General features: G+C 42.2%; 1 protein-coding gene across 2 annotated transcripts in view; it reads left to right on the top strand.

Annotated features, from left to right (window-relative positions):
* Positions 1-13,722, top strand: part of LOC129374559 (titin-like) — a 150,932-nt gene that overhangs the window by 93,442 nt on the left and 43,768 nt on the right. For both annotated transcript variants that reach the window (XM_055053030.1, XM_055053028.1), the window contains 26 exons: positions 22-321; positions 493-786; positions 869-3,838; positions 3,929-4,249; positions 4,349-4,633; positions 4,774-5,079; positions 5,223-5,386; positions 5,571-5,811; positions 6,027-6,302; positions 6,392-6,691; positions 6,815-7,117; positions 7,207-7,506; positions 7,643-7,930; positions 8,024-8,326; positions 8,516-8,818; positions 8,926-9,231; positions 9,634-9,921; positions 10,131-10,421; positions 10,499-10,786; positions 10,882-11,164; positions 11,256-11,563; positions 11,659-11,763; positions 11,906-12,103; positions 12,193-12,489; positions 12,589-13,176; positions 13,333-13,635. In XM_055053030.1, the coding sequence (XP_054909005.1) occupies positions 22-321; positions 493-786; positions 869-3,838; positions 3,929-4,249; positions 4,349-4,633; positions 4,774-5,079; positions 5,223-5,386; positions 5,571-5,811; positions 6,027-6,302; positions 6,392-6,691; positions 6,815-7,117; positions 7,207-7,506; positions 7,643-7,930; positions 8,024-8,326; positions 8,516-8,818; positions 8,926-9,231; positions 9,634-9,921; positions 10,131-10,421; positions 10,499-10,786; positions 10,882-11,164; positions 11,256-11,563; positions 11,659-11,763; positions 11,906-12,103; positions 12,193-12,489; positions 12,589-13,176; positions 13,333-13,635 (10,209 nt within the window). The remainder of the gene's footprint in view (positions 1-21; positions 322-492; positions 787-868; positions 3,839-3,928; positions 4,250-4,348; positions 4,634-4,773; positions 5,080-5,222; positions 5,387-5,570; positions 5,812-6,026; positions 6,303-6,391; positions 6,692-6,814; positions 7,118-7,206; positions 7,507-7,642; positions 7,931-8,023; positions 8,327-8,515; positions 8,819-8,925; positions 9,232-9,633; positions 9,922-10,130; positions 10,422-10,498; positions 10,787-10,881; positions 11,165-11,255; positions 11,564-11,658; positions 11,764-11,905; positions 12,104-12,192; positions 12,490-12,588; positions 13,177-13,332; positions 13,636-13,722) is intronic.

Raw genomic sequence — 13,722 nt, 5'->3', positions numbered from 1 at the left:
TAAACACATTGTTTCAATCAGATAAGCCTTCTCCACCAAGAGATCTTGTGGTGTCTGAGGTGACCAGCGAGTCTGCCTATCTGACATGGAAGGCTCCAGAGGACAATGGCGGTGCAGTCATCTCCCATTATGTCGTGCAAAAGAAGGATGTGGCTGCAGATCAATGGGTACCAGTTGCTCCAGCCAATAAGAAGCTTAGTCTTATGGCAATGTACCTGATGGAGGGAATCCAGTACTTATTTAGGGTGGCTGCAGAAAACCAGTTTGGCAGGAGTGACTTTGTCGTGACCAAGACACCTATCAAGGCTCTTGATCCTTTATGTGAGTAAAGGTTATGTAACATTATTGCTGTCTACTTATATATTTAGTAAGGTATAAATTATTACAGCATGGTATTTCCAGAAAATGGTTGGCTATTTAAACATTTGCCATGACTTTTTTAAAATACATAAATGATCAGAAATTAATTTTTCTTTTGTTAACATCTTTAAGATCCACCTGGCCCACCCAAAAACCTCCACCATACTGATGCAGACAAGACAGAGGTGTGGTTGGCCTGGGAGTGGCCCGATCGCACTGGTGGAAGTGAAATTACTGGGTTCATTGTAGAACACCAAGAAGAGGGCCAAACTGACTGGGTTACCTTCAAAACTGTGAGCAACAACCACAGTCATGTAACAGGTCTGGTTGAAGGCAAGACATACCGCTTCAGGGTCAAAGCTCAGAATGCTATTGGTGTTAGCCGCCCTGACACCAGTATCCCTGTTACTTGTCAGGAGAAGACATGTAAGACACATTGAGTATTTCTCACAACAAACTCTTTCATGTGCTTAGGTAGATCTAATGTTGCTGTTTTCTTCTCTTTTAGTACCACCTACTATTGAAGTTGATGTGAAGCTTATTGAGGGTCTTGTAGTCAAAGCTGGCAGTACTATCACTCTACCAGCTAAGATGACAGGAATCCCTCTTCCCACTGCCAAATGGATCAGTGATGGCAAGGAGATCACTCCTGAGGGCCGAGTTAAAATTGAGTCTGCTGGACCTTCAACCACCTTAACTATCACAGAGTGCCAGAGAGGAGATACTGGAGAGTACATAGTCACTGTGTCAAATCCTGCAGGTAGTAAGACCGCTGCCCTACATGTTACAGTATTGGATCTACCAGGACCACCAATCGGACCCATCAATATCTTGGAGGTCACCCCAGATCACATGATGATACAGTGGAGGGCGCCTAAAGATGATGGTGGCACACCTATAACTAACTATGTGGTAGAAAAGAAGGATGTCAAGAAGCCATGGGAGCCCTGGTCAGTGGTTAGCTCTAGTGGCACCAGTACAAAGGCCAAGGTGACAAGGTTGGAGAAAGGCCGTGAGTACATTGTCAGGGTTCGAGCAGAGAACAAGATTGGGATTGGTGCTAGTCTTGAAAGTCCTCCTACTGTTGCTAAGCATATGTTCAACCCTCCTGGACCGCCGGGCTTTCCTGAGTGCTCTGATATCACAGAAAATGCTGTAACAGTAGAATGGGCCCTACCTGACCATGATGGAGGCAGCCCCATTAGTGGCTATGTTATTGAACGCAGAGAGATGACAGGAAAGTGGATTCGTGTCAATAAAACTCCTGTGCTAGATCTAAGATACAGAGTCTCCGGTCTGTTTGAAGGCAATAGCTATGAATTCCGGGTGTTTGCTGAGAATATTGCTGGTACCAGTGAGCCTTCACTCACATCTGACCCAATCAAAGCCACCCGTGCCATCACAAAACCTGGACCGCCTGGTAACCCCAAGCTTAAGGATTGGAGTAAATCTTATGCAGACATCTGCTGGACCAAACCCACAAGAGATGGAGGAAGTCCAATTCTGGGCTATGTTGTTGAGGTTCAGAAGTCAGGATCTGCCCAGTGGGACAGAATCAACAAGGATCTAATCAAGATCTGTGCTTACAGAGTGCCTGGGCTGATTGAAGGAATGGAGTACAGAATACGTATCAGAGCTACAAACAAGGTTGGAGACAGTGACCCCAGGGAGGTACCTGAGACTGTTTTGGCAAAAGACATCCTGGTGCCTCCTGAAGTTGTGGTTGATGTCTCCTGTCGTGACTCTGTGACGGTCAGAGCAGGTCAGATAATCAGTTTGATTACTAGAGTAAAAGGCAGACCAGATCCAGAGATCACATGGACCAAGGATGCCAGAGTCTTGTCTCGAGAAAAACGCTTTGAATTTAATAACAACTACCCTGTTTGTGAACTAATTATTAGCGATGCTGTCAGGTCAGATTATGGAAAATATAGTATTGTTGCAAAGAACAGCAGTGGACAGGCTCAGGCTACCGTTTTGGTCAATGTCTTGGACACACCAGGAGCTTGTCAAAATTTGAAAGTGGCTTATGTGACAAAGAAATCTTGCATGGTCTCCTGGGAAAACCCTGAGGACAATGGAGGAACTGAGATTACTCAGTATATAATTGAATGCCGTCAGCCAAGTCAAAGAGGGTGGACAGTGGTCTCCAATGACTGGACCAAGCGCTTAATAAAGGCTCCTCTTACTGAGGGCTGTGAATATTTCTTCCGTGTGAGTGCTGAAAATAAGATAGGAGCTGGTCCATCCATAGAGACAAAGTCACCTGTCTTGGCAGTTGATCCTATTGAGAAACCTGGGGAACCCATAGATTTCCATATATCTGAAATCGGAAAGACCTTCTGCTTCTTGAAGTGGAAGAAACCTGATTACGATGGTGGTAGTAAAAACATAGCTTATCATATTGAAAAGAAACCAAAAGAAGCTGAAGAGTGGGAGAGGCTTCACAAGGGTGCTATCAAGGAGACCTACTTCATGGCAGACAGGTGTATTGAAAATCAAATCTATCAGTTCAGAGTTCAGACTAAAAATGAGGGAGGCGAAAGTAACTGGGTGACAACAGGAGAAGTACTAGTTAAGGAACAACTGGTAGTGCCTGAGGTTAAGATTAAACTGGATGGAACCCTTGTTGTTAGAGCAGGAGATTCTATTGCAGTAGAAGCAATAGTCAAGGGCAAACCTGAGCCTGATGTTAAATGGACAAAGGATGAGACCACAGAGGAGATTAAGAAGGGCCCCAGACTGCAACTTGAAAGTGGTGTAGACTTTTCCAAACTATTGATTACTGGTGCTAGGCGCACAGACAGTGGCAAATATGTTGTCACAGCTTCCAACAGTGCAGGAACCAGCTCTGCTAAATGCACAATTAATGTATTAGACAGACCTGGTCCCATCAGGGACCTCAAGGTGTCTGATATTACCACTGACAGGTGCAACCTAGCCTGGGAAGTTCCTGAAGATGATGGTGGCTGTGATATTTACAATTACATTATCGAGAAATGTGAGACAAAGAGAGGGGTTTGGTCTGTACATTCTAATGCTGTCATCACCAATAAAGCTAAAGTAACACGACTTATTGAGGGTAATGAGTACATCTTCAGGGTCCGAGCTGAGAATAAAATGGGCCCTGGACCTGCAGTTCAGAGTGAGTCTATTGTTGCTGGCACACAGTTCAGTGTACCTGATGCCCCTGAAGCACCAGAGGTCAGCAAGATCGGAAAGGAGGAGATGACAGTACAATGGTCAGAGCCTGACAGAGATGGAGGAAAACCAATCATAGGCTATCTTTTGGAGAAGAGAGAGGAGCATGCAGTCAGGTGGTCACCTGTCAACAAGGATCCAGTCCCTGGAACTCGTTTCACAGTCACTGGACTATTGCCTCTCCATGATTACCAGTATAGAGTTAAAGCTGTGAATGAAATTGGTGTTGGAACTCCAAGCAAGGCTTCTCGTGCAATCACTGCAAAGGATGCAGTTGGTAAGTGCCTCAAAATAATGTGTTATATATGTAATGTTTTTTTTCCGTAACCAAGTCCACTGCCTCATATTTTATTATACGCACTTACAGAGCCTCCTGCACCACCTACCAACTTAAAGGTTGTGGACAGCACAAAATCCACAGTGACCCTGAGCTGGACAAAGCCTGTCTCTGACGGGGGAGCCCCTCTCATTGGCTATGTTGTGGAAATGAGGGCACAGGGGAGTGCAAAGAAAGGAGATGATGGCTGGAAGAGATGCAATGTGGCAGCACAACTTATTGTGTGCGAGTTTACAGTCACAAGTCTAGATGAGAAGCTAGTTTATGAATTCAGGGTGTCTGCTCAGAACCAAGTGGGCATGAGCCTGCCATGTAACCTGGAGGGTGCCGTGATTCCAAGGGAAATTTTAGGTAATGAACATTCTATAGAGTTTGTGACAAGGTTTACACAAAAAACCGAAAGCTGGATTTCAGGTTCATATTTAACAAAAATAACTGTTTATCCAACAGAGGCACCAGAGATTGACTTGGATGCCAACCTGAAGCAGGGCCTCACAGTTCGTGCTGGTTGTCCCATTAGACTTTGTGCCACCATCAGAGGGCGACCTCATCCAACAGTCACTTGGAGAAGAATGGGTATTGACAATGTTATTAGGAAGGGCAAAGTAGACATCATCGACACGATGACCTTCCTGGTCATTCCTGACAGCACACGTGATGACTCTGGGAAGTACTGCCTGACTCTACAGAGCCCTGCAGGAGAAAAAGCTGTGTTTGTCACTGTTAAAGTTCTTGGTAGGTCAATGATTGTTTTAGTAGTAGATTTTACTGCTTGAAAACTATAAATATATTTTTCCAAGCATCCAAAAAAGACAAAGCTCCAAATGAAGGTTAACAAAAATAATATTAAACTGCAATGTCATTCTTCCATATAGATACTCCTGGACCAGTACTAAATCTTGAAGGTACCGACATTAAGCAGACCTCAGTCATGTTGTCTTGGAATCCTCCAGAGATCACTGGTGGCAGTGAGGTGACACACTACATAGTTGAAAAGCGAGAGATTGACCGCAAGACATGGGCAACTGTCAAGACTGAAGTTCAGCCAGATAAGATTCCTCTGAAAGTCAGTGGTCTGATACCTGGCACTGAATACTACTTTAGAGTCATAGCTGTCAATGAGTATGGTTCTGGAGTTCCCAAAGTGACACCTACTTCCTACCTGGCTTCCGATCCTGTCAGTAAGTATCTTTCAATAATCAGAACGTCATAAGACAAATGGCATTTCATTTAGAATCAAAGATTAGTTCTATCTTTAGATATCTTTTTTTTTTTTTTTTTTAGAAATTATAAAGTATTCACACATTGAACTTCTTTTTTTTAGGCAAACCAGACCCTTGCCAGAAGATTGAAATTCTGGAGATAACTAAGAACAGTGCAATGATTGGATGGGTGAAGCCTGAAAGAGATGGTGGTGCCAAAATTGATGGCTATGTCATTGAATACATTGAAGTCAAACCTCCACCAGAGCCAGCAGCCCCTGTTGAGGTTTGTAACCAAACTGTTGTTTTGCTGCATTTATCAGTTAGATACATCAGAATTTTGAAATATAAGTTTCAACAATTATACTGGATATATCAAATTATACTGTTCTCTTTAAAGTTATATGATTTTGGAATACAGACTGTATGTACATATTGCTTATTGTTCTTTTTTTACTACTCAACTACAGGCGGTTGAAGGAGAGGGAGTTCCTCCACCACCTCCACCTCCACCAGTAGTAGAGGAGGACGAAGAAGCTGAACCAGAAAAAGAAGTGTGGAATGCCTACACAACAGTTAAAGGTTTATCAGTCAGTATCAGTGGCCTCAAGGAGGGGAAAAGGTACAAGTTCAGAGTGGCTGCCAAGAACATCATGGGGATGAGTTCTTTCACTGAGACCAGAGAGCCGACCGAGATCAAGGAACAGATGAGTATGTTTAGATGCATGGCCATTGTTTTTAGGATTATCTTTCTACAGTTTATCCTTTTAATAACACCTTATTATTTTCAAATTGACTGTCATCAAAAGAGCAAAGAAACTCAGTTCAGAGATTCAAAGTGACCACAGTTTGATATTTTGAAATGTCTGTCTATATTTACTATTTTTTGAAATAATAATCAGCCAGTTTTGTTTTTTGACCCATAGTTGAGCCAAAGATTGTTATGCCAGAGACCGCGAGTGCTAGAGCTGGAGCCAAGCTTAGAGTGGAGGCATTGGTTTCAGGAAAACCTGTTCCAACATGCAAGTGGATACGTGGTGAGAAAGCAGTGGTCCCATCCAGTCGCTTGGCTGTGCATCAGTCGGGCAACTTGTGTGTCCTAATCATCAAAGATGTGACAAGGAATGACAGTGGAGATTATAGTCTTGTTGCTGAGAACAGCACTGGACAAATTTCCCAGGCAATAAAGATCGTCATTAGAGGTGCGTAATACTGTGTTTTAATTTCTGAAGAAAAATTATGTTGCACAACTTTCATCTGACCAAAAGAAAAATTACTTGGTATATTTCAGACATCCCTGGTCCTCCCGAAGGCCCTGTGGAGATCAGTGACATTGATTCTGATGCTTGCTCCCTGTCTTGGAACAAACCTCTGGAGGATGGCGGCAGCAATATCACAAACTATGTTATTGAAAAATGTGATGTGGGCAGAGGCGATTGGGTAACAGCACTTTCCTCTTGCGCAAAAACCAGTTGTAGATTGGGAAAACTTATTCCTGGAAAAGAATATGCATTCCGCATCCGTGCTGAAAATCGCTATGGTGTGTCAGACCCCCTTCAATCAGAAAGAATGGTTGCAAAGTTCCCTTTTGGTAAGTGTGGGTAAAATATGTCCAAGATTGAAGCATAGTTGACCTTGGATGCTAGTTAATAGAAATTCAATAGCAAAGAGAGTATTTATTTCAGATTATGAAAAATGTTTTTTTTCCCACTAGATGTTCCAAGTGAGCCCCTAAATTGTCATGTCAACAAGACCAACAAGGATTGTATGTTCATTGGCTGGGATAAACCAGAGAGTGATGGGGGCAGTCCCATCACAGGGTATTACATTGAGCGCAAGGAGAGAAACAGTCTTCTTTGGGTGAAAGCCAATGATACTGTGGTCCGCACAACTGAATACCCTTGCGCTGGTCTTATTGAAGGCTTGGAGTATACTTTCAGAGTATCAGCCATTAACCGTGCTGGTCAGGGCAAACCAAGCAAGAAAACCGACTTTGTAACAGCAAGAACACCTGTCGGTAAGTTGAAAGCCAGTGCCTATTTACAAAAAGGTTTGTTTTTTTCAGCAAGATTTCTGCTATCACCAATTTCTATTCTTATCTTATAGACACTCCTGGTAAACCTGAAGTTCTGGACGTAACCAAAAACTCTGTCACTTTGGTTTGGGCTCGTCCTAAAAATGATGGAGGGAGCAAGATCATAGGTTATTATGTTGAGGCCGTGCGGGTTCCAGGAGACACTTGGATTCGTTGCAACACCAGCAGTCAGAATGTTCCTAGGGAGGAGTATACAGTGACTGGACTTGAAAGAGACCTTCAGTACCAGTTCAGAGTTATTGCTAAAACTGCAGTGAACATGAGCAAGCCTTCAGAACCAACAGATCCAATCCTGGTCTGTGCTGAGAATGGTAAGACATAATTCCTCAACACAGTCACAAAAACATTAAAAATAAAGAGGGGAATAAACTATTGTATTTTATGTTTACTGAAAGTCTTTGGCCAGTTAAAATGTTTAATTATTGATGTTTTATTCAATGCACACAGTTCCTCCAAGGATTGAACTTAATGCCAAGATGCAAAAAGCTTTAACAGTTAAGGCTGGAGCCACAGTCTTGCTGGAAGCAGATGTGTTTGGTAAGCCTATGCCCAGAGTCACTTGGAAGAGAGGTGATGATACTCTGAAGTCAGGGGAAGGCCAGGTCATTACACAGCAAAGACAACATTTCCAATTAGAGATACCAGCTGTGACCAAAGAACACACAGGAACCTACACTGTGTTGGCTGAGAATGCAAGTGGCTCAAAGACTGCAGAAATCCAGGTCAATGTACTAGGTAAGGATTTACATTTTTAAATGTAAGAATTGAAACTGATCCAAAGCTTAATTCACATTTTATTTACATACTGCCTTTCTGTTTTTTTATCAGATGTGCCTGGGCCCCCTGCAAGTGCCACATATGCAGAGGTGTTAGCCTCCAGTATCAAGCTGACATGGCAGCCTCCTCTGAAAGATGGCGGTGCCCCTGTCAGTAACTACATTGTGGACAAGCGTGAAACCAGCAGAACTAACTGGGCACAGGTGTCAGCAAAGATAAAGAGTGACATATTAGAATTTAATGTGGAAAAACTAATCGAAGGTCATGAATACCAGTTCCGAATTCGTGCTGAAAATGGATGGGGAGTTGGAGACCCATTTATCACAAACCCAGTCATCGCTAAAAACCCTTTCAGTAAGTCATCATATGCTTTTGTTCAAATTCATACTTTAAATTTGTCATTGCGCTGCTGTTGAAATCCAACATGCAACTGTGTGTTATGTGTTACCTCATGAGCTGGGTTCAGATTTAGCAAGAATTAAAAAAAATTGAGGCATGGTTGTAGTTTCTAATGAAAGATGTTTACTTGTGCACCACTTTTAGCTGTCCCTGGTCCTTGTGAAGCCCCTGTAATCACCAATGTGACCAAAGACAAAATGACTGTGAGCTGGAAGGAGCCTGTTGATGATGGAAAGTCTACCATTCTGGGCTACATGGTGGAAAAGAAAGAGACCAAGGAGATGAAGTGGACCAAGATTAATAAAAAACCCCTAACAGAAAGGTCTCTTGAAGTAACAGGTCTAACAGAGGGAATTGAGTATGAGTTCCGAGTCATTGCTGTCAACATGGCTGGGCCGGGAAACCCCAGCGAACCCTCCGAAGGCACCACTGCACAGGATCCTATCAGTAAGTTTCAAACACCAATAAACATAATAAAACTGACTATTTTCTGGTTATCCCAAAAATCTAATTTTTGCATGGTGTTTGAAGTTAATCTCTGTGGTTATCTCCAGCTCCTCCTGGACCCGTTATAAACCCGACTGTGACAGATACCACCAACAGCACAATCAGCCTCACTTGGACGGTACCAGCTAACAATGGTGGAAGCCCCATTATTGGTTACTTAGTGGAATGCAAGAGAACCAACACAACAGACTGGATCCGCTGCAATGTCCCCAGGAACCTACAGGACACTAACTATGTCATTCAGAACTTAATTGACAAAGCAGAGTACCAGTGTCGCATCACTGCTGTCAATAAAGTAGGCTTCGGTGAGCCAGCTGAAGTCCCAGGCAAACATGTCGCCAAAGATATCATAGGTATGTTTTGCATTATTTTTCTGTACAAAATGACACATCCATTCAATAAATTAGGATACAACTGAAACTTTATCATTAAGTAACATACATTATCAATTAAACACAGATTGATGTTTGAAAGCCTTTATTTCTGTTAATTATGATGATTTTCCCTGTACAGGAAATGAAAACATGACATTTAGAATTAGAATATTACATGTACTTTAGACCAGCATCTAGGTGGTCCAATCATGTACCAAGCCCTTGGTAATATCTACCATTTTAAGATAGAATTTTAATCAAGCCAGATAGAAACTAGTAAGCAAATAAACTATTATGTTTTCTCTTGAAAATAAAACAAAATGCTGAAATCTGATTTCCAATACTGTCAATGACAAATGCACTTTTTGTATTTTTATTCAGTTTCTCCTGAGGCAGAGCTAAGTGCTGAACTGAAAGAGCTCCTGGAACTTAATGCTGGCAGCAATATGAAGTTGTATGCAACCATCAAGGGTCGTCCCACTCCCAAGGTCACATGGGCAAAGATGAACACCAACATTAAGGACCGTCAAGGCATTGTCATCAAATCTAGCAACATTGACACCATGGTCATGGTGGAGAAAGTCAACAGATATGATGCTGGCAAATACATTCTGTCTCTGGACAGCTCAGCTGGCATGAAGATGTATACCATTGTTGTCAAAGTTCTTGGTTAGTACAGGAAATATTGTCATGCTGAACATTCATCCATGTATTTGTTATTCTGCTTACATCCACCCACCAATCAATCCATCCAGTCACCCACTCATCAATCCATACATGCATATATCCATACATATACTCTATAAACGCCAAAAATATAATGTGCTTAGTCATTTCAAATTTAAGATCTTATTTTAAAAATATTGTTCACCTTCCAGATACACCTGGACCACCAGTAAACCTGATGGTGAAAGAGACATCCAAAGACAGCGCAGACATCCTCTGGGATGCTCCTCTGATTGATGGTGGTTTTGAAGTCACCCACTACATAGTAGAAAAACGTGACACTGAAAGAAAGGCCTGGTCTATTGTTTCAAACAACTGCACTAAGACTTCTTTTAAGGTTCCAGACCTAGATGCTGGGCGGTCCTACTGCTTTAGAGTGTCAGCAGTCAACAAGCTTGGTACTGGAGAGTCTTGTGAAACAGCTGATTCTGTCAGAGCAACAGGTGGGTTAAACATTAATTGATGTATTTTTTTGTTTTATTAAAGAAAAATGTTCACTGTTTCATTTGTGCACTTTCAGAGGAGCCTGGGCCTGTGATGGACTTCAAAACCTTGCTGGTGACCAAAGACTCATGCACTCTAAGCTGGAAGAAACCCCTCACTGATGGAGGCAGTCGCATTATCTGCTATGTGCTAGAGGTTCTCAATGGTGAAGACAAATACAAGGAACTTATGAGGTCCAAGAACATGCAGTATAGTGCCAAGGACCTTGTGGAGGGTAGAGAGTACAAGTATCGGGTCAAAGCTATAAATGATTCGGGAGAAAGCTCTCCTAAGGAGCTGACTGTGATTGCTAAGGACCAAATTAGTGAGTGCACACATTTATAAAACTTTCATGTAAAGGAATTTTGGAACTTGTTCAAAAAGAGATTTTAAAATTCCTGGGTTTTTTTTTCTTTGAAGTTCTTCCAAGCTGTGACTTAAGAGAGCTGCCCAACATGTGCTACATTGCCAAAGAGGGCACCACCGTTCGTTTAAAGATTCCAATTGTTGGGAAACCTACACCCAAGGTCACCTGGAAAAAGGGAGACGATGAAGATTTGACAGATACTGGCAGGGTTTGTGCTGAGTCATCTGCAGTCAACACCACCCTCCTAATCCGGGACTGTCAGAGAACTGATGCTTCCAAGTACACCATCACCTTAAGAAATAGTGCTAGCACCAAAGAATCTACCATCTTCATCAGGTAAGTCACAACACTATTTAGAGATTAAGTAATAATAAATTATTGGACATACATAATTAAAGGTTAAAATGCTTTGTCTTTGCTGTTTTAGGGTGGTAGGCAAACCCGGCATCCCTGTTGGACCAATAAAATTCAAGGATGTTACTGCTGATGGTGCTACATTAAAGTGGGGTGTTCCTAAGGATGATGGCGGCTCTGAAATCACAAACTACATCCTGGAAAAAAGGGACTCCATCACCAACATGTGGGTGAATGTTTCAACCACTGTGGAGACAAATACAATGAGGGTGACGGGTCTCCATGAGGGCACAGAATATATCTTCAGAGTCAGTGCAGAGAACAAATACGGTGTTGGGGAGGGACTGAAGTCTGACCCTGTTGTTGCAAAACATCCATTTAGTAAGTCCTTTTTCTTCATAAAAATACAATAATTGAATCCAATATTTTACTTGTGCTAACTGTATAACACTGCCCTTTACTGTCTTGTTTCACAGATGTACCTGATGCACCACCTCCTCCTCAGATCATGAGTATGCGCCATGATTCTGCATATCTTGCCTGGTCTGACCCCAGAAAGACTGGAGGATCTCCTATTACAGGTGCAGTCTGCCTAAGATTTAATCAGCACCATTTTTAACAGCTTGATTATTTTTTCAATATGTCATTTGAAAATCAAGTATTTTTATTAATGTAAGGTGATCTTACACTTAATTTTGTTCCCAAATCTTTATAACTGTTCAGGATACCATGTTGAATTTAAGGAGAGGAACAGTATGTTGTGGAAAAGGGCCAGTCCATCTGCCTTAAAGATGAAGGAACACAAAGTCACTGGACTAACTGAAGGCTTGGAGTATGAGTTCAGAGTAATAGCCATTAACTTGGCTGGAATTGGCAGACCGAGTGCTCCAACTGATCCACAGGTAGCTCTAGATCCCATCGGTGAGTTTGCAAGAGGTGAAGTATTAGCAACATTATAAACCCTAGTGATACACCCAGTAACGGATTGTTGCTTTACCCCATGTCAACAGATGCACCTGGTAAACCGGATGTAATCAGCATTACGAGAAGCAGTGTGACCCTCCAGTGGACTGAACCTCAATTTGACGGCGGCCACAGGTTGACGGGATATATTGTAGAAAAGCGTGATTTGCCTTCCAAGATCTGGGTGAAAGCCAACAATGTGAATGTTGTGGAACCTGCATTTACTGTTGCTGATCTGCAAGAGGGCTGCAAATATGAGTTCAGGATCAGGGCAAAGAATGCTGCAGGTGCCCTCAGCCCACCCTCTGAGCAGACAGATACCATTATGTGTACAGATGAATATGGTGAGACAAAAATTAATAGCTACTCTGAGCACTTTCACAACATGACAATAAGATGCATATTAGGGCGATAGGTTAAATGTTTCTCATTTTTTCCAACAGCTGCACCAACCATTATCATTGATGCTCAAGTAAAGGAAGGTCTGACCGTCAGAGCTGGTGATACGATTGTGGTGACTGCAACAAGCATTTTAGGAAAACCTGCACCAACCTCATGCTGGTCAAAGGGAGGAAAATACTTCAAACCCTCTGACCTTGTTCAAATTGAAACCACTCCAACATCATCCACTTTATCTGTAAAATATGCTAGCAGAAAGGACTCTGGAGAATATGTCATCACAGCCACCAATCCCTTTGGTGTAAAGGAGGAAACTGTCAAGGTCAAAGTTCTGGATGTTCCTAGTGCTCCTGGACCCATTGAATGCAGTGGTGTATCCTCTGAAAAGGTGGTTCTTACTTGGACAGCCCCAACAGAGGATGGAGGCTCTCCTATCAAATATTACACCCTGGAAAAGAGGGAAACTAGCCGTCTGCTCTGGACCATCCTGGAAGAGAACGTCATTGACTGTCACTATGTGGCCAACAAACTCATTCAGGGCAATGAATATTTCTTCAGAGTCTCTGCTGTGAACCATTATGGAGCTAGTGAGCCATCTCATTCTGAAGCTGTCAAGATGGTTGACAGATTTGGTATGTACAATTAGTTTACTTATTCAGGCTGTAATCTTTTGTCGGCTATTCATCTATATGTATAACATATAGATGAATCTATGCAGTATATATTCTTGCATTTCAAATTAAATAACATTGCATTATTCCTTTGTTTTTTTATTCTGTTTGTTTTAGGTCCCCCTGGTCCACCATCTAAACCTGAAGTTGAGAAAGTTGATGGACATTCAGTAACTTTGACTTGGAGAAGACCTGCTGAAGATGGAGGAACTGACATTATTGGCTATAGTATTGAGAAAAAGGAAAAGAAAGCGATGCGCTGGGTTAGGGCATCCAAGAAAACCATTGCTGAGCTCAGTTTTGAAGTCACTGGACTCACTGAGGATGTTGAATATGAGTTCCGTGTTCTTGCTGAGAACAGAGCTGGTTTTGGAGAGCCAAGTGAGCCATCTATGCCTGTCAAAACAATAGTTGCTGCCTGTAAGTAAAAACAACTTAGAATATTTTCATAACTAGAAAAAAAATGTTTATATATATTTGTAGTTCTTGCTGATTTTTCTGTTAACA

This window comes from Poeciliopsis prolifica, unplaced genomic scaffold (assembly GCF_027474105.1).
Source record: "Poeciliopsis prolifica strain line A6 unplaced genomic scaffold, Auburn_PproV2 SCAFFOLD036, whole genome shotgun sequence".
NCBI lineage: Eukaryota > Metazoa > Chordata > Actinopteri > Cyprinodontiformes > Poeciliidae > Poeciliopsis > Poeciliopsis prolifica.
The sequence above is the reverse complement of the archived record's forward strand: the minus strand, read 5'-3'. Positions and strand labels throughout refer to the sequence as shown.